Source organism: Cnephaeus nilssonii (genome assembly GCF_951640355.1).
Source record: "Cnephaeus nilssonii genome assembly, chromosome: 21".
NCBI lineage: Eukaryota > Metazoa > Chordata > Mammalia > Chiroptera > Vespertilionidae > Cnephaeus > Cnephaeus nilssonii.
In genome coordinates, this window is record NC_137092.1 from 3,718,798 (window position 1) to 3,744,011 (window position 25,214).

General features: G+C 42.4%; 1 protein-coding gene across 4 annotated transcripts; it reads left to right on the forward strand.

The window, feature by feature from the left end:
• Positions 1 to 951: 951 nt before the first annotated feature.
• RNPC3 (RNA binding region (RNP1, RRM) containing 3) lies at positions 952 to 24,684 on the forward strand. 4 transcript variants are annotated; one of them, XR_013812951.1, is made up of 16 exons: positions 952 to 1,219; positions 2,684 to 2,731; positions 3,131 to 3,249; positions 3,906 to 3,989; positions 4,395 to 4,506; positions 5,485 to 5,553; positions 6,624 to 6,766; positions 7,195 to 7,320; positions 8,004 to 8,152; positions 9,414 to 9,575; positions 9,671 to 9,765; positions 9,873 to 9,931; positions 11,739 to 11,871; positions 12,560 to 15,499; positions 17,506 to 17,601; positions 24,651 to 24,684. XR_013812951.1 is itself a non-coding variant. In XM_079761292.1 (15 exons), exons 1-14 carry the CDS (start codon positions 1,028 to 1,030, stop codon positions 12,614 to 12,616), a joined length of 1,548 nt encoding a protein of 515 aa, XP_079617418.1. In that variant the 5' UTR covers positions 952 to 1,027; the 3' UTR covers positions 12,617 to 12,631; positions 13,585 to 18,790. The 4 variants fall into 4 exon arrangements, 3 of the variants coding, with proteins under 3 accessions (XP_079617418.1, XP_079617419.1, XP_079617417.1); XM_079761292.1 differs by lacking the exon at positions 24,651 to 24,684 and having other exon boundaries at positions 12,560 to 12,631; positions 13,585 to 18,790; XM_079761293.1 differs by lacking the exon at positions 24,651 to 24,684 and having other exon boundaries at positions 12,560 to 12,631; positions 15,426 to 18,790.
• Positions 24,685 to 25,214: the final 530 nt, after the last annotated feature.

Genomic DNA, 25,214 nt, shown 5'->3' on the forward strand with positions numbered 1-25,214 from the left:
CAATAAAAATATTTTTGAAAATCGCAGTAGGTACAGTGAGGGAGAGCGGACTGCAAGGTGTGTGCAGTGGAAGTTAGGAGACCGATTGGAGGGCTTGATGATGGAGTGCATGAACCAAATCAAACTTACCAATGACCGGAATAAAGAGAAGGTTCAAGAAGGTACCAGAAGGTACAAGGCATATGGGAACTTAAAGGCAAGGTCCCGTTTGGATGAAGATCAGGTTCATTAAGGGGATGCATTTGCCGCATGTCCAAGTGTACACAAACAAGAACACCTGAGTGTCTTCAAGGAAGAGCAGATAATCCTACTTCACTGCTGCACAATGAGAATGTAGGAGTAAAGCATGAGTTAGTCAAGAAATGAGCCCTGGCCTGAGCGCCCCCCGGGCTGCTGTGTGCACAACGACCCAGAAGACAAAACACGTGTGTTTCAACACTTGGTTCCGTACACCGAGTTCTCCTGCCGGCGTGGACCTCGCTGAGTTGCAAAAAGAACTTGCTGTCTCCGAGGTATCCTATCCCGACAGTAAACCCACACCCACAGGCTCACACTGCACCCTCCTCGCCGGCAGGCAGGGGCGGGAATCCCGCCGCCAGGGCGGCCCACTGCGCAGGCGCCACGCCCTGCCCGCTCCCCGCCCGCACATGCGCAACAGACTCCTTCTGTCGGGCTTCCCTCCTCCTTCCTCAGCTCGGTTGAGGTATCGCCTCTCTGTTCCTTCTTTGACAACTTCTTAAATCCTCACTCTCTCTCAGGCACGTTTTAGTTTTTAATACCTTCCGCGGCCGCCTGGAATTCTAACCACGTTCCTCTCCAATCACTGCAGAGCCACGCCCTCCAGTCCCAGGAACCGCCCTCCAAAGTGTCACTCTCGCGAGAGTCTCGCGAGAAGGCGACCACCTCTCGCGGCATTTCCGTGCTACCAGAATCCTTCGCGCGAGGCGGAAAACTTACACATCGCTCCCAGCTTGTGTTTTGCTGCGGTGCTGCGCTCCGCGTCCCGGTCCTTCCTTCTCCGGGGCCGATGGCGGCCCCCGAGCAGCCGCTGCCCGCGGCCAGAGGATGCCCGAGCTCCGCTTCGCTGTCCCCGCCGCGGGGCGACCGAACCCTCCTGGTGAGGCACCTGCCGGCCGAGCTGACCGCGGAGGAGAAAGAGGACTTGCTTAAGTATTTCGGGGCGCAGTCCGTGCGCGTCCTGTCGGATAAGGGGCGACTGGTAAGGGCGCTCGCGTGGGGAGATGCGCTCGCGGCGTGGTGCTCCCCTCTTTGCCACCCCGATCTCCCGCGGGTCCAGCGACGTTCTGATGGGTGGAAGCCTGGATCGGTGACAGCGCCGCGGGAAAGGGAGGTGGGGGGAAAGGCGAGGCTGATGCACGGACCGCGGCTTAGTTATGTACCCATCCTGGGGATCCCAAAACGCCCCGGAAAATGGGGGTGCTTCTCCCAGTCTCCGTACTCCCGGAACTAGGGAAGAAGGACTTAAAAAATATTGGTTCGTTTATAAGCCAGGAATAAGACAGTCCATGAACATAGAGGAGAAACTGCAATAGTAAATTGGAGTGAACTAGTTACAGAATTTCTATTTCATTTCTTTTAAACCTGACGATGTTTTAGCTGGATTTGTCTGCCTTGGAAGAGGAACAGCGCTGTTAAGTTTCTGCAAGGTGGTCTCTGCTGGGGAAAGTCATCCCTGGTGCTCAAGTCCCCCTAGGACTAGGGGATTGGTTCTGACATGCAGCCAGGGTTGAGGATCAGTGAAAAAAGACCAGTTTTGATCCAAGTGTCAGGTGCAGTAAGCCCTCAATGTCATTGCTAGGTTCTGCAACTTTAAGCAAAAGGACATACACGGAATCTGGTTTTACCATGGCTGATTGATAGAAACAAGAGTTAATCAAGCTCCTGAGGCAGCTCATCAACTTGTAAGGAGAGGACTTTGAACAAAATGACATTCATTATTCAAGGACCTGCTGTGTGCCAGCAGATACAAAGATTCTATGCGATTCAGTTTAAGTGCACTTAAGTCATCTTGAATCGGATTAGACAAAAGTTACAATGTACTCAAGCAACTTTAAATGCTTTAGGCAAGAACTCTTTCTTAGCATGATAATTTGTTTTCTTTTGACTTAGTGTTCCTTTTCTGTTATAAAAAATATTCACAATTTATATTTAAAAATAGAGTTCCTCCTTTGAACCCTTATTACAAAGATAAAGCCCAAAGGAAACATGCACTCAAGGAATTTTCTTTCTTACGAACGTTTTTAAACTCTGCATTTGGGTGTATAAAGTTTAAGATCTTTATATGTATTATAAAATGGCAGATATTTTATATTTTTGGATAGTTTAAGGATAGTCCTTTGGGTATAGTAGTAGTTTTTAAACTTTTGATGTGTTAAACTATTTGACAGATGTCTAGCGAGCGCGTGCGTGCATGTGTGTGTGTGTGTGTGTGCATACCTGTAACAAAAAAGGCTACATAGTTTCCATCTCCAGTCTGATCCAGAGAAGATTCAAAACCACTGTGATGAAGTTAGCTTTAATCAGTTAAAGTGATCGTGATTTTTCATTCTTTTCCAAGGTTTTATTAATGTGTCAAATCACTAATAACTGGTAAAATATCAGACTTCCTTATTAAAAGCTGAAATTATATTTGAAATAATTTTGTACCTTAATTCTTTTTCAGAAACATACAGCGTTTGCTACTTTCCCTAATGAAAAAGCAGCTGTAAAGGTGGGACTTTTTCTTTACTATCAAAGTTAACAATTATGCAGTCTTGGTTCAAAAATAACACATAAACTATAGTTTTAAAAAGCAAAAGGGTTTTGTATTTCAAGATTTGGCTCCACAGGCTACCTTGGACTCTGTCAGTTGGCAGATCTTACCCAAAGTCTGGGTATTGGGATCTGAGAACAGTAGATTAACTGTGACCTGGATTTAACCAGATTTTAATTTTGCTAAGTGACAGGAAGCCAGTAAGAAAGGCTGGGCAGCCTGAAATTAGAAATGGGTGAGAAAGAGCCAGAGAAGTGATAACAGCATTGACAAAGGGCGTGTGTAAAGGTAGGTGGTCTCCAACAAATCACTGTTGGTGCAGTTATGAAATTTCCTCTTCTTCTCTCCCACCTGCAGGCACTGACAAGACTCCACCAGCTGAAACTTCTGGGTCACACGTTAGTTGTTGAATTTGCAAAAGAGCAAGATGAAGTCCATTCCCCGTGTCCCTCTGCAGGCATAGACAAAAAGAAGAGGTGCGTAGACAGTTGGGTTTTCCTCACATTGATACATCTCTCTCATTGAATCTAGTACATTAAAACAACGTATTTTTGTTCCTAGTCGTGCATTAGGAGTTGATTTAATATTAGGAATTAATGTGGGAAGAGAGTTCCGTTACCAACATTGTATTACAGACAGTGGGTGTCATGCATAGATATGGCTTTTGCAATCAAAGACTGGTATTTGGTTTCAGTTATAACTCTTTGTAAGTTATATAACCTTTACAAATAAGCTTTACACCAGTGGTTCTCGAAGACTAGTAGTCCCTGGACCAGCTGCATCCTCTAGGATCCTGACTGGCATACAGAATTTTGGGCCTTAACCCCGTTTTCTAAGTTAGAAATTGGGGGAGAGGAGCAAGGCAGTTATAGAAATTGGGGCATCGCTGTTGTACACCAGGTAAATTTCAGGGGTTTTCAATCTTCAGTGAGGTTTACCACACCGTCTTCCTAGGCTAGGGTTTCAGTGAAGATGAAATGAAATGTGGCATATCATGGACAGTACCTGAACATTTTATTCATTATGGAACCGTTTTCATAATGCCATGTGTGAAAAGATAACTTCTTTCTCTGTATGTATTTTTTCACTCTATTTCTAAAGTTCAGATCCACTTTGATTCTGTGTGTCCTAGGGCTGAGGAGCCTGTGGAAGATGATAAAGAAAAGAAAGAACTTGGTTGTTTGACTGTAGAAAATGGAATTGCACCAAACCATGGGTGAGTGCTTTTTCTTTGTATTTTGTTGTTTTAATTTTGTTGTTCTGGGTGTGTGTGTGTGTGTGTATTGTAAATCAGATAATTTATTCAAAAGGGATATTTTGTCATGTCTATTTTTAACCTGTTGATTAAACATTTTGAGCTATAAGAATTGGTCACTGAATTTGGTTCCATTAGAATGTTCGGAGCCACAAGATAAGGTCTGATAAGAAAATTCTTATTTTCCTGTAATGTGGCCAGAAGACAGCTTTCTTCCTAAATGTGCTTGTTTGGGTCTATTAGGCACCAAGCAACCCTAGAGTACTGAGTTACTGGATCGGTTCTGTATGTTACCAGATTATCTACAATGAGTTCTTGACATGAAACTCAGGGGAACACAATAAGCGTTTTAAATGTCTTTTCTAGGCTGACATTTCCTCTGGATTCCTGCCTGAAGTACATGTACCCCCCGCCGTCCAGCACAATCCTCGCAAACATAGTCAACGCCCTGGCAAGTGTGCCCAAGTTCTACGTCCAGGTGCGTAGAGTGAAACCAGCGTTCCCCACAGGAAATGCATGAGGAACTTGACGTTTTATTTTCCATGCCAATTCTCAGAGGTTTCCAGAGAGTACTAGTTAGACTAATTCCGACAGGCATGGATATTGCAGTAGCTTAAAGATGTCATAACCAGTGCAGTCTGCTGTAACTATGCCACAGAGTAGGCGGCTTATAAACAACAGAAAATGATTTCTCACGTCTGGAAGTTCGAGATGAGGGTGCCAGCGAGGTTGGGTTCTGGTGAGGGCCCTCTTCGGGTGGCAGATGGCCTGGCATATGACCTACTTACTTCCCAGAGCCCCATCCCTTCCCCCCACCTCCTAATACCTTCACATTGGGGGTCAGGATTCAGCTTGTGAATTGGGGGTGGGGGGTTGCGTCACAGACATTTAGTGTATTTCAAATGGTAATGAAATATTACTGCATTCAAGAACAGGCTTTTATAAACTATGGCATAAGCAGCCCATTATGTTTAGTATTAATGCTAATAAACACAAGATAATTTGGGAAATGCAGTTTCTGGTAATTCTTGGTTACTGTAGCATACACCTTTAAGTAGAGATTCTTAAAGGAAAAGATGTAGTTGACCCCGTGGCAAAGGTTTGAAAGTATTGATAGTAACAGGATACTTTTTGAAGTACAGAATGTAGATAATGTTGATTTTGTTATTTTACTTCTCTGTTTCCTAATTTTACAATGATCAAGGGAGAAATAGCATGTGAGAAGATTTTGTATTGTAATAATGAGAATAACGTTTGCAGAGCTGACAAAATTTAGGAAGGCTGACCTGAGATACCCCAGGGCCTTGTTCCAGGCCTGTCCTGGGGTCATGAAGGTGAGAGGTCTGCCGGCCTCTGCACCACATTAATCAGTGGAGTCATCGCAGAGTTTTTAAGTACATAAAACGTGAGCTGACACCATTTTACTAAGCGGTTCTGAATGCTTTATCACTTTAAGGTGCTTCATCTTATGAATAAAATGAATTTGCCCACACCTTTTGGACCAATCACCGCACGACCTCCCATGGTAAGACAGCTCTTAGAATTTTCAAGATTCAAAACTGCTCCTCCAGGGGTGGGATTATTGAGACTAAATGCTCCAGATGCTGGGCCCTTGACCTCTCCTGTGCCCTGGAACTAAGGAGCAGGTACAGAGTCACTGTGAGGAGCATAAGGGTCATGTGGAGAATGGAGAGTGGGAGAGCCGCCAAGGAAGGCCGGCCCCCTGCAGAGCTGTTAGCCCTTTGATCCAGAGCAGCGTGCCCCTGTAGGATAATTACGTGGAGCCGACTTCCTTATCTCACCCCCTGCTGCGGTTTTGTGGCATATAAAGCTTTCCTTGCAGAAGAAAGGTTGCTAATATTTTAATTAGAATTTACCGTGCACATCTGTCAGGGATTGAGGTACTAGGCATCGTCTGCTCTGGAATGATTCTAGTTATTTTGCCACAGTCCTTTTCCAAATAACCACAATGAGAAATTATTTTCAGTGCTGACATTTACATAGAAAAACTTCCCGCCACCGCAGTGCCTGGCTCAGTGCAGGGGTATTAAGATTATGCCAACTGCAGTTAACAAATAAACTCAAGTCTTAGTCACTTGACGCAATATAAGCTACTTCTTGCTCATGTCAAGTTCATTCCAAAAATAGGGCAGCATGATGCTCTGCCCTACTGAGTCATTCAACAGACCTCGGTTGTCCCCACTGCGCGTGTTCCCACGTCGGTGAGGGCTTGTCGTGCAGCCTGCCGAGCACGAAGGAAGAGAAGTTCATGGGTGGAAGGTTTTCATGCCAACCCTTCGTTGGCTAAAACATTATTATTATTATATATTATTCCCTGGTGAACTCTTAACTGCCAGGGAAGTTGGAAATACTTGGTTACTTTTGCATACACCTTTAAGTAGAGACTCTTAAAGGTGTACGCCAGGTGCCCAGGAAGAAGCAGCACGTGTTTGCTCAGCTAGCCATCGGCCACGCAGGTGTCCCTCCGTGTGTGGAGTGTGTCCGAATATCACGAGCTACAGAGAGATGGGAATCGTGCATCGAATGGAGTAGTTTATCTGTTCTGGAAACATCATCGGTTTTGTTGTTGTTTAGTATGAAGACTACGTGCCCTTACACGCCCCTCTGCCCCCTGGGTCTCCTCGGCCCCCGGAGGAACCGCCTTTGCCGGACGAGGACGAGGACTTATCGAGTCAAGAGTCCGAATACGAAAGCAGCGATGAGGAAGACCGACAGAGGTCCGTGACTTCACATCATACTTGTTTAGATTCGAAGAGACACATCTGAGAAGAGATTCTCTTGCTCTTCAGAATTTTACTGTAATTCTTGGTAATTTGGGGACATTAGAATTTGTTCATCCCCAGCGCCAACCCCTCAAGCATATAGATAGTAGTTATACATTTTTTTTTAAGTCTCACCCAAGGATATGTTTATTGATTTTTTATTTTTTTTTTGGAGAGAGGTAGGGGTTGGGGGGAGAGGGGGAGAGAGAGAGAGAGAGAGAGAGAGAGAGAGAGAGAGAGAGAGAGAGAGAGAGAGAGAGAATTGATGTGAGAGAGAAACATGGATCAGTTAGTTGCCTCCTGTACTCGCCCCAGCCAGGAATCAAACTGACAACCTTTTGGTGTACGGAAATAATTTTTTCCTTTCCCTTCCCCCAAGGCAGAATGGCCAAACTAATGGAATTAGCAAATCTTCAGCCCAAAAGACCAAAAGCAACAAGACAGCGCCATGTGAGAAAAAGGCGAAAAATAAAGGACATGCTGACCACACCTGCGCCCGTCTCTCACAGGTAGTTGTGCTTTGGGTTATGGAATAAGGGTTCTGGAGGCGCTAGTCTGCTTGCGGAACTCACATTTCTTCAGTACGGTTGTGGCAGAGATGTCTGTTTGGAAGGGAGTTCTATGGATTTCAATACCTTACCAGGGGTCCTCAAACTTTTTAAACAGGGGGCCAGTTCACTGTCCCTCAGACCATTGGGGGGCCGGACTATAGTTTAAAAAAAACTATGAACAAATTCCTATGCACACTGCACATATCTTATTTTGAAGTAAAAAAACAAAACGGCACAAACACCCGCATGTGGCCCGTGGGCCGTAGTTTGAGGACGCCTGGCTTAGATTAAATTACTCTTAATTGCGATTTTAATTTCATGGAACTTTTCTATGTCAATTTCCCTTGAGCTCATAACTTCATAAATTGAGAAAGGCGTTTGTTAAAATGATCTTTTCCTCCATTTTCAGTAGTCCTCACGTACTGTCTCTCTCACTTGCTGAGTGACTATGCAATCTATCTAAACTAGGAACTTAATAGGACTCACAGTAGAACGTGTCAGGGTTTATGGAAGTAGTTAATGCAGGTTTTACTTGGTGAAATGCCTGTAGTGTTGAGTGCTTTGTCAGTGTTAGCTTTTAAAAGTACAGTAAACACGAAATAGTGTTTGCCAAGTAACGCTGTGATTGTTTGTGAATGCAGTTTACACCCGGTGCTGTCACCGTCGGATGTATTCGATCAACCACAGCCGGTTGGGAATAAAAAGATTGAGTTCCATATATCTACCGACATGCCCGCTGCATTTAAGAAAGATTTGGAAAAGGAAGATGATTTTGAAGAACAAAATCCTGGTAAGCACATTCTAGTTTTTTTTTTCCGTATAAAGGAATACTCTTTATTTTTTTATTGAATTTACTGGGGAGCCATTGGTTAAGTTTCAGGGGCACAATTCTATAATATATCATCTGTATATGGTTCACCGTGCCAAGTCAAGTCTCTTCCCATACATTTGTCCCTCCTTTACTCTCCTACCTCCCCCATCTCTGTTTCCCTCTGGTAATCACCTTACTGTTGTTTGTCTATGAGTTAATTTCTTTTTGTATTTTTTTTAATCCTTTCACCTTCTTTAAGGAATTTAAAGTAAATGCTCTTTATTTTATTTTTTCTTTATTGATTAAGGTATTACGTATGTGTCCTTATCCCCCCATTACTCCCCCCCCCTCACACTTATGCCCTCACCCCCCTGGTGTCTGTGTCCATTGGTTAGGCTTATATGCATGCATTCAAGTCCTTTGGTTGATCTCTCCCCCTTACCCCTACCCTTCCCTACCTTCCCTCTGAGGCTTGACGGCCTAATCCATGCTTCTCTGACTTTGGATCTGTTTTTGTTCATCAGTTATGTTGTTCATTATATTCCACAAATGAGTGAGATCATGTGTTATTTATCTTTCTCTGACTGGCTTATTTCACTTAGCATAGTTCTTTAAATGCGATGTAAACACGTTTCTCAGTCAGCGTTTGTGTTAGAATTATATTCCATACGTAACGTTTCTGTCTTAGTATTTGTGAACTATATGTAAAACATGCAGTCAGGGCTTCCCCAGTACCGTGGGATACTGTCCATTGTCACCCTTTTTATATACTTAGAACTGGTGCTTCGATGGGAATGTCACATTGCCGGTTGCGAGTAATGGACTCCAAGGTACACTGGAGTCTGGTTTGTACTGGTGTTCACACTGGAAATGCACTAGAAGGATTCTTATGCTGACTTATTTTTTCATTGCTCGTTAAGTGTGATGTTCAGTGGTTTTGTTAGTATGATCGTCGTGTTGGTTAGGACACAGCCATGTGACTACCTTGTGAGTAGATGCCTGCAGGCGCCAGTTCTGTTAGTACAAGTTTTTGTACCTTATGAAGACACTTCCATAGTCCTGCAAACCCTGAAATATTTACTGTCTGAACCTTGACAAGTAGACTTTGCCTTCCTGCTCTAAAGTAATGAGAAAAACACCAAAGGGCTTAGTGCCAAAGACGTCTTGAAAATTAAAAGTGGAAAACAGACCGTCTTGAAAGGAGGGGTTTTTAATGGCTCCTGTTGACCTTAACCCTTAGATTTACCTGCTGCCCAAGGCGATGCGTCCACTGTAGGATTTGGAAAGATCTTCCCCAAACCTAGCCAGAGCGTCGCGGAGGAGAGTAAGGAAGACTCGGACGAGACGCCGTCCGAGTGCATCTCCAGGCGGGAGCTGGAGAAGGGCCGGGTCTCCAGAGAAGGTAATTCCGTGGCAGGAACCAGCCTTGCTCCCTTTGAGGCTTTCAGATTGATCTAAAATATCTTAACTTTACTTCCTTGTTTTGTTTTAAATAAGAAATGGAAACGCTTTCGGTTTTCAGAAGTTATGAACCTGGTGAACCAAACTGTAGGATTTATGTAAAGAATTTAGCTAAACATGTTCAAGAAAAGGTAGGTCAAAATTTGTAAATTTTACGATTATTTTTTACGATTAATTTTTTGGGGGCTGGACTTCCTTACTTGTTTTTTTTTTTTTTTTTTCCTTATTGAAATTCTAGGACCTTAAATTTATTTTTGGAAGATACGTTGACTTTTCATCAGAAACACAACGGATCATGTAAGTGGCCGTCATATTCTCAGGGTTTTCTTTTCGCCGGTTAGGAAGTAACCCTGGTTCATCCCCGCGCCGGTCCCTTAGTGAGAAGCGGAGTCAGCAGGCTTCTTTGCAAACGGCAGGTCGTAACCATTCGGTGGTTTCATCTCAGTGCAGGCCACGTGGTCCCGTTGCAGCAGCTCAGGGATGCTTTTGGAGCGTGAAAGCAGCTACAAACAAGACCTAAAACTATTGGTGGCGAGTTCTAGTAAAATGTACTTTAGAGAAACAGCCTCATCACATACTCGGTCCCTGAGCAGAGGTTCGCCTGCACAGGAATCACCCAGCGAGGGTCTTGGTCCCTCCCCAGAGCCGGGGTTTCCGGACTGAGGCAGGGCCTGTGGCTTTGCATTCCTCTGAGCTCAGGGATGCTGCCAGCGCCGCTGGGGCCGAGTCCACCTGGCAAACCACTGTGGGTGCCTCGCCCTGTGGCCCACAGCAGTCGGGCACAGCTTCTCTCTCCCCGGCAGTCACTTCTCTGAACTGGACTGAGTCGAGCAAGGCTCCTATGAGAGCGTAACAGGGATATGCTTTGTAAATGATATAAAAGCCGATGTTTGCAGTTAGAATTTTATTCTTTGAAATTCCAGAATAGTTGGCTCCCAAGTCCATAAGACTGTTGGCCATGTAAACTAGAAGTAGAAGAGGTGAGGAGAGAGATTCTCAACTAGTTAATTTTGTTTTAAACTTCTTGAGCAACCAGCAGTTTCCAAGTCTAGTCTGGCCTTGTGTACCTTTTTAGATGGGTATGCACAGGTCTTAAAATTCTCCAGTATATGCATTAGTCCCCGATGCCTCCTCTTATTAGAATATCAAAAGGTTTTCTTGCTGGTCTTTTTCTTGTTTCTGCCTTTAAATCATGATAGTAAGAAACAGAAACAAATATTTTATGTGTATCGATATGTATGTACAAATGTGTGTATACATTCTTTTCTTCTATTTCCAGGATTGCTTGCATTTAGAGTTTCATGGGGAAAATAATTCTATATGGAGAAAGATGTACACGACAAAACGACAGATTAATAATTGTTCCCCATGGGACTTAGTCATGTGAATTGTAAAATATCACTGCATTTTTTCATGCTTTATATGATTTTCCTAGTCCTATAGACTCTCTAAATGGCAAGCAGTACTTCAGTTATAAGTTATAATCTGCTTTTTCTAAGGAGTCTCCAATATAGCTTTGTGTCCAAAATGTTAAAAAAAATACACTATGAAAGAGTGGAATTCTACACGTGGAATAACACATGTGTTTCGTCTTTCGGTCTCTGACTTGAGCTCAGTAAAACGACAGTGACGAAAGCACTGTCTCCGTGGGCATCCCTGTGAAGTGGTGATTAGTAGCATCTCTTCCTGCTCTGAAACCCTGTTCTTTTCTGGGGTTATGATCAGCCCTTCCGTTCTTGGTCAGATAGTTGTGTTTTGTCTCTTGGGTAATAGTATTGAATTGGTTGCGTGGGATTTTTAAAAAATAGAGATATGACATAACTTAAGAAATGTGCTGCATAGTTGCTAGTAAGGTATTTTTTAAATCACATAAATAGATTTCAGATAGCTAAAAAACATGTGTAAGCGCACCCTCAAACTTCTATTGTCTACTCATAGAATCAATTTTAGAACTGACTACAAAATACAGTTCTAGAAAGCGAGGAATTGATGTGCTAATGAGGTTGTATAGTTTTTTCGCTCTGAAATGGCAACATTCCCATTCATCTGGTCAACGTGGTTTGACGTTCTTCGACTCACGCCCGCTCGTTCTTCTGACCTCCAGGTTTGACATCCGCCTGATGAGGGAGGGCCGCATGAAAGGACAGGCCTTCATTGGGCTCCCAAACGAAAAAGCAGCAGCAAAGGCCTTGAAGGAAGCCAACGGATACGTTCTTTTCGGAAAGCCTATGGTGGTTGTATCCTTTTAGTCTGTCTGTTCCAAACTCGAGTTTTTAGGAGAAGAGTATAGTTGAAACTAATTTTTATCAACTTTTAGAAGACTTAACAACTGACATTCTACCTGGAGGTACTCGATCACAGACGTACTTAGCTGAGAGAGATGAGTGTTGTTTAGATGAACATCGGAAATGAAGGAACCTCAGCAGCAGCGTGAGGGTATGAAGACATAGCCAAGTCTAAACCTTTCTCTTACACAGCCCAACAGTGCGTGTGCACGCTGAGCCTGCGCCTGCAGTCCCCCGAAATTCCTTTAGGGTCATTAAAGAGATACAGTTCATTGTAGTTTTATCTTATATTTTATCGTATTGTAATTCTTATTTGCATTTAAGAATTTTAATAAACAAAATATACCATTGATTAATCACCCTGCTTTTAGTGAATGTAGTTTGCAAGTTATTAATCAGCGGGTTAGATGAAGGTCTAGGTGTGGAAGATACTGACTGGAGAGAAAGGTACATTTTTTACTTCTCCCCCAAATCATGGACAGCAGGTAGATAAAAAGTATTTAACAAATGTCTGAGAGTATAAAAATAAATATAAAAGATAAATTCAAAAACTGTACTTCTACCCTGAATTAGAAAGTTCCTGATAATTAGAAAAGATTGCTTCCATGTTTGTAAAGGAAACCTTAATTTTAAATATTAGCAATTCGCTCGATCTGCTAGACCAAAACAAGATTCTAAGGAAGGAAGAAGGAAGTGATAAGAATCGGTAAAGGTAAGTGTGGGCAGGAATGAATGAAGGAGAAGACTTTGAGATTCTGCCACCTAAACTCTTACGGAGGCGGGCTCTGTCGTTCCCCGCCCACCACACCTGTCTGCCTCGGAGCTGGCAGAGCAGTAACTCAGTGAAAGCCCTCAGTCAGGGCCATGCAGCCATCTCTCCATCTCTGTCTCTGTCTCACTGTGCAGTTAATTCACAATCAACTTCAACATTATAACTACAGAATAAAGCCTGTTTGTATATAAAAGTTATATTTGGAAAATGGGTTTTGTAAGGGGAGTGTGTGTCAGATTGCCAGAGTTTCTGTTCAGGAGGTCTGGGGTGGGAACCTTGGGAAACCAAGAAACCAGCTCTCCTCCCCCACCTGCCCCCCAGTTTTTCTGTGACGGGGTGTGTGGGCCAAGCCAGGACAAATCAATCATCCTTGGTGGGCCTGAGCTTTTGCATTACTAATTACTAATTGAACACTTAAGAGAAATACATACGTGTCTTTTGTGGAATGAAATCTTTTGTCTTTCAAATATGTAATTCTAATGCACATTCAAGTAATTTTATTATTAAAAATGGTAGAATTATATTTCCAACTTTAAAGTTGTGTTACATTGATGAAAGAAAAATGAATGGAAATATATCCTTTTTTACTTTTATTTAAAATATTTCTGCCTTTGTATACTGGAAGAACATGAAGTAAATGGGTCAAAATTACTGGTGTTAAGCTGAAAAAGTTATTTAACTTAGAGAAAATTTTGCTTCATGTTTATTCCTTTTATGAGAAACCTTAAATATTTGAATTTTGTTTTAAAACATCCATAGTCAGAAGTCCTGCAAATGCCTTAGTGGAACAGTTAACAGGAAACAACATTTAGTGTGTGTTTTCAAAAATCATTTCTATGTAAACATGTGGAAAGTGAGAAGAAATTAAACTGCAACCCGCTGTTCTTCTTTAGAAGCATTCCTGCGTAAATACCGCTGTAATGCTGTCATGCAGTGTATCCTTTCTCGTATCCTTTTGGGGGCAGTGCTTTTGTTTTTGTTTTCCTTAGAGATGTTTTGTCCCTCCCGCCCATGGGTCCAGAATAAGCAATACTTTTTTGCAACTCAAAAGAAATATTTCTAAATATCAGTGTTGATTGAACCAATCTTTTATGGGTTTGTTTAGATGTGCTGCTAAATTTTCTAGACTTTCCTTTAGGTTACGTAATTTTTTCAGGGAAAGTTAGTGAATCAGGTCAATTTATTTACTTGTAGAATGTACGTATTTACTTTAATACAGAATTTAGCCCTTTTTCTTCATTTATGTAATTTCTAGATCAAATTCAGTAACATGTGTTCTGTTTTCTGACATACTAAAGGCCCGGTGCATGGATTCGTGCACTGGCGGGGTCCCTCAGCCTAACCTGCAGGAATCAGGCCAAAACCGACTCTCCAACATCCCCCAAGGGGTCCTGGATTGCAAGAGGGTGGTTCTTGGGTGATGCACCCCTGAACTGGGCTCCTTCCTCTCTGGTTCCGGGTGCGTCACCCGAGAACTGCTGCTGCCATGTGACTGCAGCTCAGCAGCTCCTGCATTGAGTGTCTGCCCCCTGGTAGACAGTGTGCATCATAGCTACTGGCCAGTTGGCCAGTCGCTTAGGCCTTTTTATATATAGATTTAGTTTAGGTATTCTGTATAATGTGTTGTAAAATTTGGATGAGGAAATGTTTTTTTCTTTTATTTTAAGAATTCAAATATTAAAATATATTAGCTAGGTAAAAAATAGCATAACTAGATTCCTATTTAAATTCCAAATAAGAGTAGCAGACCTCACATTTGAAGTGTTGTTGAAATTTCCTTTGAGACAGACAGCAAGTAGGAATATCTTTTTCCTCTTTCTTTTTCTAAACCAAACAAAACGAAAGCAAGAAGAAAAGTGTAACAGAGGTGGAAGACAGAATGTTGACTCAGGGTAGCACATTAAGTGGAGAGAAATAGTCCCGTGGATATGTCAGAACAGTGGTTTCCAGACTAGCTCATGACCAGGATTACCCAGAACTGAGTCTCAGACTTGATTGCACACTGAAATAACCTGGGAAACTTTTAATGTATTGATTAAAAAACAAAAACAAAAAACACTAAAAAAATCTACTGATGCCTGGGTTCCTCCCCCAGAGTTTTGACTTATCGATCGGGTATGCAACATAGATTCTGGGATTTTTCAGACCTCCCTAAGTTTTGACTCTAATATGTAACCAAAGTTGAGAACCACCTAGGAAGGATTTTTAGACTGAAATTCCTGAACTGGGTCCTAGAACTAATAAATCAAATCTCTGGGAATCGATGAATAATCTAATTTGAAAGGTTCCTTCCCTTAGTATAGTTATAAGGACTGACCAGTGTGGATATGAATTTGTGAGATTAAAATGGTTAGCTACCTAATGTCACCTACCCATCTACCTTTCTAGGTAGGAAAATAAAGGTTGGTTGGTGCCTGTACATTTCCTTCTTGCAAATCCTGCTATTCTTAGTCCTCTGAAAACAATTCAAACATCTGTTAGTAATCACTATCATCCTAAGAGTGCAAAAAATTATAGATATTGAAATTGCTTTTTTTCCCCCAATAGGGAGTTAAATGTTTTATTTTTTAATGTTATAAATTAGTTTCTTTATAAGCTGTTTTTTAGACAAAATGTTGTACTGACATGATTCACTAATTTTCTAAGTATAAATATTTTACCTTTTATTTATTTTTAAACTAATGAACTGCTTTATACTCATTACTGCTTTCAATGAATTTTTATGGTATTTTAGGTTCCTTTTGAATTCCATGTCTTTCCTGGGTTTTGCACCTTTGAGAAGAAATTGACCATCTGGGCTATGGAACTGTGCGTAACAGCTTTTAAAGTATATTTAAAAATTAAGTGTATTTGCACTTAAATTAGTTTATTGGACATACATTATGTGCATTTTAATCAGCTTTCTATATAATAAATTATTTTTTTCACTAAAATAATCTTAATTTTAATGTTTTACATAGCTAGGAAAGTATGATGGTGGTTTTACAATATTAAATTAAATTGTATTTTAATATTACAAATAATGTCCCTTTTTAATTCCTACCTGCATACCAGTGCACTTACTTGCAAAATTTTCTTTAATAGGAGTTTTGTTTGTCTGGCTATGAGTTGTGTGTGTGTGTGTGTGTATGCGCGTGCGCGTGTGTTTCCAGTTTAGGGAATTTGTTTAGTCTTTGATTTTTGTGCCGCCATAATCTGTTAGAATATCATTCAAAAGGTACAAATGTTTCCCATATAAAATTCCCTTCCCTTGGTGAAATTAGTTTCAGCTGTAGGTAAGTAGGAAAACTTTCATATACAGACATATCTTACAGATATTACAGTTTGGTTCGAGATCACCACAATAAAGCGAGTCACAATTTTTTGATTGTCCAGTACCTGTAACAGTTATGTTTATACTGTAGCCTATTAAATATCCGATAGCATTTTGTCTAAAAACCCCAATACACATACCTTAATTTACTAATACTTTATTGCTGAAAAAAAAATGCTACCATAGTCTGAGCCTACAGTGAGTTATCTTTTTTTATTTGCTGGTGGAGGGTCTTACCTTGATTATTAATGAGCAATAATATTTTGAAAGTAATCTTTTCTACTGAGCAGTAGGCCTCAACAGTAGGCTTACAGTGTTTAGTAAGCCATGTTGTAAACAGATGTGCTGTTCCGTTTTTAGAGCCCGGCAGAGTAGATTTAGCATAGTCCTTAAATGCCGCAGGGCTTTCAGAATGGTGAATGTGCACTGGCTTCAACTGAAAGCCACAGCTGCATTAGCCCCTAACGAGAGAGTCAGCCTGTCCTTTGAAGCGCTGAAGCCAGGCATTGACCTCTCCTGTCCCGCTATGAAAGTCCAGTGGCATCTCCTGTCCAGTGTCACTGTTACCTACACTGAAGCCTGTCGTCGAGTGTGGCCACCTCCATCACCTTGGCTAGCTCCCTGGCCGACTTCCTGCAGCTTCTGCATCGGCACCCGCGGGTCACCCGCCCTTTTGTGTTGTGGAGACGCCGTCTTTCCTTAAAGCGCGTGACCCAGCCTCCACCAGCTCCAGACTTGCTCCTGCGCTTCCTCACTTTCCCCACCTTAGAACTGACGAGAGCTGGGGCCTGGCTCTGGATTAGGCTTTGGCTTAATTAGGTTGTGGTAGGTTTATCACAGACCGTTAAAGTTTCCTCCCTATCAACAATGAGACAGTTCTGCTTTCTTGTCATTGTGTGCTCAATGGAGTAACACTTCTCATTCCCTTCAAGAACTTTTCCTTTGCTTCCACAACTCAGCTGTCTGGTGCTGGAGGCCTAGCCTGTGGCCGTCTTGGCTGTGGACATGCCTTCCTCACTAAGCTTACTCCTCCTTAGCTTTGACTTAAGAGTGAGAGACGTGTGACTCTTCCTTGCACATTAACACTTAGAGCAGGGGTCCTCAAACTACGGCCCGCGGGCCACATGCGGCCCGTCGAGGACATTAATCTGGCCCGCCGGGTGTTTTTGCCGCCGCTGCCTGTCCTGCTTAGCAGCTGACTTAGCAGTGTGCATAGGAATTTGTTCATAGTTTTTTTTTTAAACTATAGTCTGGCCCTCCAACGGTCTGAGGGACAGTGAACTGGCCCCCTGTTTAAAAAGTTTGAGGACCCCTGACTTAGAGGCTACTGTAGGGTTATTGATTGGTCTCATTTCAATACTGTTGTTTCAGGGAGTAGGGAGGCATGAGGAGAGGGGGAGGCAGGGAACGGCTGGCTGGTGGAGCAGTCAGAACAAACACAACAATAACAATATCTGATATGTAAACTCTGATTACCAAACATTTGTTTTCCTTCTACAAGGGCTCGGATGAGTGTGAAGCAGTGAGATACCTCAGTGTTTGTTCCCTTTAAGGAGTCTGCCTCCTGTTAGTAACATGAACTGTCAGTGTGATCCTGGTAAGTCAGTCATCAGACAGAAGGCACAGCATTCAGGTTGCTGTTTTAGGTGAATCAGAAAGTATTTACTGTGCAAATAAGACTCCTTCAAAATCAATATGAAGAGATACTAAGGCTTTCAGAGGGAGTAAGGGAACAGAATCAATAGCTGATGCGCGCCTAACATTCACCAGATGCTGTGCTGAGTGCTTAGATGTTGTAATTATTTGATGTTTACCATCCCATAAGAAAATACGTCCCTCTGTGAGTAATGGAGTTTTTAAGTAAACTCCAACTGTAAGTTAAGACATTTTGTTTGTTCCATTTAATTTCCCTAACTCATGCATATACAACAAAAATAGTGACCTCAGTAGGATTGTTCAGTAGACATGAGAGCAGACCGGTGTGTTAGGCACGTAAGAGATAGAGCTGATGCCTCTTAGGAGGAATAGAGTTCCCACCCAAGAACTTAAGCAACTGACATTTGTGGAAGCAAGCTGTATAGAGGCACAGCAGTCACAAAGAGAGCTGGGGGGCAGGGGGGGGGCCACGCGGGAGGATCTCAAATACACAACTGAGACTCAGCAGCATGGAGAAAGTGCCAGGAGGAGAGGCCTGCACCAAACAAGCTGAGCTCTAAGGCCAGGGGGAAGGTAGGAGGTCAAACAAGACTTAGAACATCTAGGATAATATATAAACATCGAAATGGAGATTGCATCTACACTTACCAGTAGTTAATATACCAGGGTCCTTGAAAATCCCAGAATACAGAAGAAAGTTTGAGCCACAGATTATTTTATTACCTGAAACTTTTCAGAGCTTAGACAAAAATAGATACAGAGAACAGCATTACGTATTTATGGAGGCACTGACTGCCTCACTGTGGAAGAAAAAGATGAAAGGAGAATGAAGTTGGAGTGGGCAGCGCTGTATGTATTCTATTTTTCTTTAAAAAGGATGTTTGAAGAATATCTTGGCAAAATGTTAACATTTATTAAACCTGGGTCTTGGGGCACGGAGTCTTTTTTTTTTTAATTACATCTTTCTGTATGACAAATATATCACAACTAAAATGAAAATAAAACAAAATAGTGGCATACCTCTAAACCAGTTTCTCAGCTATTTTTTAAAATTACTGTCCCTCCCAAAGGAGCATTTTTAGACTTTTTTAATGAACCTACACGAAATTTTAAAATCACAGCACACTGTATGTCTGCCTGTAAACTGTGTGTGTATCTGTCCTGTGATAAAAGGAAGATTTTTCTTCCTCCCTCACCGGAGAACGAAACAATGGCGAATAGTTTGGAAGACATGTGGTTCTGTGCCGTTAAACAGTAACATCATACAAAGTGTGTCCTTTGACCTCAGCCAGATTAAACCAGATAGCAAGTAACAGGAAAAAGGAAAACTTCAAATTTCCTGGATATTAAATAACACATTGCTAAATAACAAATAGAGCAAATCAGCATTCTTAAGGGAAATTAGAAAATAATTGAATTTGAATGAATGAAAATATAGCAAAAATTGGTGAGGTACAGCTAAAGAAGTTTTTAAAGGGAATTTGCTTATGTTAGAAAAGGATAAAAACAACAGATTGATGATGTACATTCGACTTTAAGGAACTAGAAAGTGAATAAATTAAACCCAGAGCAAGCAGGAAAAGGAATAACAGTAATAAGCACAAACCAATACTTTGTAAACAGAAAATATCATTGTAAACAAAACTAGTTCTAGCCAAAGAAAAATAAGAGAAACCCCCTGCCCCCCTCCAAATTGTACGAATATAATACTGGAATTTGAACAAATTTGTTTTTATAAATTTGACAACTTCAATGATATGGACCAATTTCTTGAAAGTGAAAAACTACCAAAGCTTATTCAAGAAGTAGGTGGCTTGCACAATCCTTTATCTATATATATAAAAGCCAAATATGCAAAGTGTCCCCTCAGGAGTTCGCTCGCTCGCTTTGACATGCGCTGACCACCAGAGGGCGGTGTGGATTGAAGGGAAGCCCTGGCCAGCAGCCACTAGGGACCCTACCCGTGCACAAATTTCATGCACTGGGCCTCTAGTTGATAATAAAAAATGAAAACTTAGTCCTGGCCGGGTAGCTCCAGTGGTTAGAGCATTGTCCTGATTTGCCAAGGTTATGGGTTTGAACCCCAGTCAGGGCACATACAAGAATCAACCAATGAATGTATAAATAAGTGGAACAATAAATTGATGTTTCTTTTCTCTTTCCCTCCCCTGTCCCATCCTATCTCTAAACTCAATGAAAATTTTTAAAAATGAAAAATAAGTGGAGATAATGTATACATGTGTCAAAAGACTCATAATTATTGCCCAGCCAGTGTGTTAATCTATGTATAAACGTGGTTCAATTCCAGGTCAGAGCACATGCCCCAATTGTGGGCTCGATCCCCATTGTGGGGCATGCAGAAGGCAGCCAATCAATGATTCTCATCATTGATGTTTCTATCTCTCCCTTTCCCTTCCTCTCTGAAATCAATTAAAAAAAATATATATATATATATATACACACACACACACACACACACACATAAATAAAAGCCTAAGTGACCATTAGAACAGAACGACTAGAAAGACTGTTCGACCAGTTGCTATGATGTGCACTGACCACCAGGGGGCAGACGCTCAACACAGGAGCTGCCCCCTGGTGGTCAGTGTGCTCCCACAGGGGGAGCGCTGCTCAGCCAGAAGCCGGGCTCACAGCTGCGAGTACAGCTGCTGCAGCAGGAGCCTCTCCCGCCTCCACAGCAGCGCTACTGAGCAGCGGCAGCAGGCCCAGCAGGCTGGGATGAACACAAGTGGCGCGGTGCCCGGCCCAGGCTCAGGCTTCTCCCTGGCCGCCTGCTACTTGAGCCCTGAGGGGTCCCAGATTGCAAGAGGGTGCAGGCCAGGCAGAGGGATCCCCCCACCCCTGCACACGAATCCATGCACCAGGCCTCTAGTATGTATGTAGACTCATGATTGTTAAAATGTTGACTAAAAATTTATTCTTTCCCATTCAAAAATTCTATTTTGTTGATGTTGCCAAACTGAGATTTATTTGGAAAATGAACGAACTAGAATAACTAGCACAATTTTGAGAAAAACAAACTGGATGACTTAGATTACCTAATTTTAAGACTCATTTTAAAGCTCTGCTCTATAGGAGTCCCTGAGGGAGAGAGAAAGGGACAGAGAGTACTTGAAGAAATAAAGGCTGAAAACTTCTCAAATCTGATGAAAGTCATGCATATAAACATCAAGGAGCTCAACAAATTTCAAGTAGATGAATTCAGAAACCCACACTGACACACATTATAATTAAATTTTATAAAAGACAGAATCTTGAAAGCAGCAAGCAAGATAAGTGAATTGTCACATATAAGGGATTCTCAATAAAATTACCAGTAAATTTCTCATCTGAAACCTTGATCCGAAGCCAGTAGACTAATTAATATATTCAAAGTGCTAAAAGAAAAAACCATCAAGGAACCCTATACGTGGCAAAACTTCTTCAAAATTCAGAGAGAAATAAGACATTCCCAAATAAACAAACCTGCACTGGAAGAAATGCTTAAGGGACTCTGGCAGCGTGAAATGAATGGACACGAGACAGGAGCTCAAAGCCATCTGGAGAAATTCAGATCACAATAAAGGAAATAATGGGCAATAACAAGAGCTAGGATTACTGTAACAGTGGTTTATAACTACAGTTGTTTTCCACATTATTTAAGAGGCATACATTAAAAAAAAAAATAGCCCATAAGTTAGTATTGTAACTGGTTTGTAACTCCACACATTTTGCACATAATTTAAGAGACTAATGCATTTCAAATATGTGTGGGGCACATAACGTATAAAGGTGTAGTTTGGGGACTTCAGCAATGAAAGGAAGTGGGAAGAGACCTGTAATGGCCGTTCTGCTATGTTGCTGAAGTGCAGCTGGCATAGATTCCAAATACAGTGTGACCGTTTAAGGATGTGAACCCCCTGGTACCTACAAAGAAAACAGCTACCGAATATACACAAAAGGAACTGAGAAAGTAATTAAAATACTTCACTACAAAAAAACACCACACACACAACTAAACATAAGACACTACATTGGGAAATGAGAGACCAAAAAGCTATCATGCATATAGAAAACAAGCAAAATGAAAAAAGTAAGTCCCTCCTTTTCAGTAAGTTTTAAGTGTAAATTAATTGCTCTTCTATTTAAACACAGATATTAGGAAACGCAGTAAAAACACATGGTCAAACTATATGCTGTCTACAAGACTCTTAGATCCAAAAATAAAAATAGATTTAAAGTGAAAGGATAGAAAAAAAAAAAGTTACATGCAAGTAGTAAGCAAAGAAAGCAGGGTGGCTATACAGACAAAATAGACTTTAAATAAAAAAGATTGCAAGAGAAAAGACAATAGGTATTAATAAAAGTTTCAATAGAGCAAATGGATGTAACAATTATAAACATTTACACAACTTATAACAGACCATCAAAATGTATGAAGCCAAAATGAACAAAATTGAAGGGAGAAATAGATATTTCTACAATAATAGTCGGAAACATCAGTACCCACTCATAAGGGATAAAATCCTACCTAATAATAGACAAATATGCAAATTGACCGTACCTTCACTATGCCCACGATTGGCCAGGAGGCATGGGGGGGCGGGACTCGGGGTGGCCGGGGTAGCTGATTGGGCCGGCGGGACACTGAGCTGCGTCGCCAGCAGCGGCACGAGCTCAGCGTCTGCGCCATGGCTGTGCTGCGGCACAGAAGGGGCCTCTGGGGCAGCGAGCTGACATCCCGCCGCGCGGACCATCAAAAGCGGGGGAGCTGAGTGCCTGTCCGCTCAGGCAGCAGGCCTTTCAGAAGCCTCCGCTGCGCCGGAGGCTTCTGAAAGGCCTGGTGCACCAGCGGACAGGCACCCAGCTCCCCACAGTCAAAAACAAAAGCATGGGAGCTGGATGCCTTTCCGCTCAGGCACCAGGCCTTTCAGAAGCCTCCGGTGCCTGGTGCACCAGCGGACAGGCACCCAGCTCCCCTGTGATCGAAAGGGAAAGCATGTAGGGCACCCTACACGTGCATGATTCAATCATGCACTGGGCCTCTAGTGAGAAAATAAGGAAGGGAATAGGGGACTTAACATCATAAATCAACTAGATCTAACAGACATGCGCATAACACCCTACCCAACAATACCACCATACATGTTCTTGTCAAGTACACATGGGATATTTTCCAGGACAGACTATATATCAAGCTACTAATTATTCAAAGTATTTTTAATGTATTCAAAGAATTTTCAATGAGATTGTGTTAGAATTCAATAACAAGGGAAGCCGGAAAATTCACATTCCTATTGAAATGGATGCATTCTTGAACAATCAATGTATCAAAGAGGAAATCACGTGGGAAATTAGAAAATATTTAACTGAAAACAAAAACAAAATGTACCAAATGGTAGGATGAATTGATAGTGGTGCTAAGGGGAGAATTGACAGTTATAATTACTTACAAATAATGAAGACCTCAAGTCAGTAACCTAATTTGCAACTTAAGGAACTAGAAAATGAAGACGTAACGAAACAATCTTAGAAGAAAAGAAACGATAAAGATCAGAGTAGAGATCAATGAAACAGAGAAAGAATAGAGACAAATCAATCAAACGAAAAGTTGACTGAAAGAAACAACAAAATTAACAAACCTTTAGCTAGATGGACAAAGAGAAAAAGACCCAAATTACTGAAGTCAGAAATGAAAGTGGGGACATTGCTGCACAGTCTACAGAAATGAAAAAGAATTATAGAGAGTACTATGAAGTGTTCTACACCAACAGATTAGATACCTAGATGAAATGGACATCTTCCTAGAAATGCAGACCCTTGACTTCCTACATCCCAAGAGAAAGCAAATGTCACATAGACTGTCTTTTGAATCAAAGAGCGTTAGGGAACTTAATGGTTGTATCAGAAAAGAATAGGTTAGTTACAAAAACTACAAATCCTCAGTGGCTTATAGTAACCACGACGTATGTCTTATTATGCTCATCGTCGATCAACAAGGGCACTGACCCTTCATCTTAGCCCAGTGATGGGCAACCTTTTGAGCTTGGTGTGTCAAACTTCGCCAAAAAACTGAGTATAACTTGGGTAGTGTGTCACTTTGAGGAAAAAACATTATTTCGCGATATTTATAGTTTAAATAACATAAATGTATAATTGTTATATATAATTGTATTTAATAAACCTCAGCGGCCGCGTGTCATCAGAAATGGCTACGCATGTCAGTGCTGACACGCGTGTCATAGGTTCGCCATCACTGTCTTAGCCACTTCCCAGTTGGCCACAAAACTCCCTTTTGACACAAGATTTAACAAAGAGGCCTCAAAGTCCAACATATTCCTCCTGCTTGCATTTCACTGCCAAAGCCAATCACATGGACACTCCCCAACTCAACAGGACAGGAGCGTCTAATTCCCCCGAGGGAAGGAGCACTGAGTAGGAACAAGAAAACATTCTGTGGGTGCGAATGAGATCAAGTGCTAACGGGGGAATTAATTCTGTGCAGAGTAAAAATTTGAAGAAACAAAAAATAAGAGGCTAACCCTCACTCTGCAATCTTCTAAACGTATTACTGAAAGGTTAAAGCCGGCCAGGCTGAATAGCCACCTCAGCCTGTGAATAAAGGAAAACTGAATTTGTTTAAGGAAAAAGGGTTTGGGGACGGGGCCATTGAAAGGGAAGGGCTCCACAGCACTGAGCCGAAGGGTCCTGGGCCCACGATGGCAGCAAAATATACTTAGGAGAGTGCAACAGGGAAGGGCTCAGACGCAACGGAGAGCCCAGGCGGGGCTGCTGTGGCTCCCTGGGCAGTCAGAAAAGGGGGCCTTGGACATGGGGTCAGGGGGTGAGCCCGGGACGAGCTGCCGCTGCCCATTGCTCCCCTGGTTGCAAGCCTCGTGGGGTCCCTTGGAGATTAGGGGATACGTGCCTGTGGTTCAAGGAACGGGGGAAGGCTTGCTCCTTTGTCCTGAGAGTCTCTCCCTCTTGCAGGTGGAACCCTTAGGGGAGGTCTCAGAGGAGGGTCTAATAGAATATTCATCAGCTTTGCAGGTGAGCTCTTCCAGGGCATGGTCTCTGACTGGTCGGCACCAGGGCGGGGTCATTAGTGTAGCTGTTTTGGGGCAGCCACTGCATCACTTGTCTGGTTTTGCTGCTTTTCTGAGCCTGGAGCTGAAACACAACTGAGGACGAGCTGTTATCTCTAGGGAGGAGAGGGCAGGGGTCTAAACCGCATGGCCAGCGATATGAAAAGTCAGGCTGTCCTAACCACGTGGGCAGCCACACTCTAGGGCAGCGGCCGCCAACCGGTGGTCTGCGGACCACTGGTGGTCCGTGAGGTCCGAAAGGTTGGCGACCGCCGCTCTAGGGGAGGACAGGTTACCCTGGGGAGGGGGGCAGTTCTTGTGTTCCCAGTTTTGCCCCTTGCTGGGCACCCAGGGCAGAAGTTTCTGTACCTGGCCCATGGTCCTTGCTCTGCTCACGTCTGACTAACAGTTACTACTAGCCAAACAAACGTCCAGATTCCAAAATCCCTTCACATGCAATCCTCTCTTC

Excerpts from the sequence above, each read along its gene's own strand:
- RNPC3 (XM_079761291.1), top strand. The coding sequence starts at position 1,028 with ATGGCGGCCCCCGAGCAGCCGCTGCCCGCGGCCAGAGGATGCCCGAGC. Across the intron at positions 1,220-2,683 it reads TGTCGGATAAGGGGCGACTG|AAACATACAGCGTTTGCTAC; the intron begins GTAAGGGCGCTC and ends ATTCTTTTTCAG. Across the intron at positions 3,250-3,905 it reads GGCATAGACAAAAAGAAGAG|GGCTGAGGAGCCTGTGGAAG; the intron begins GTGCGTAGACAG and ends TGTGTGTCCTAG.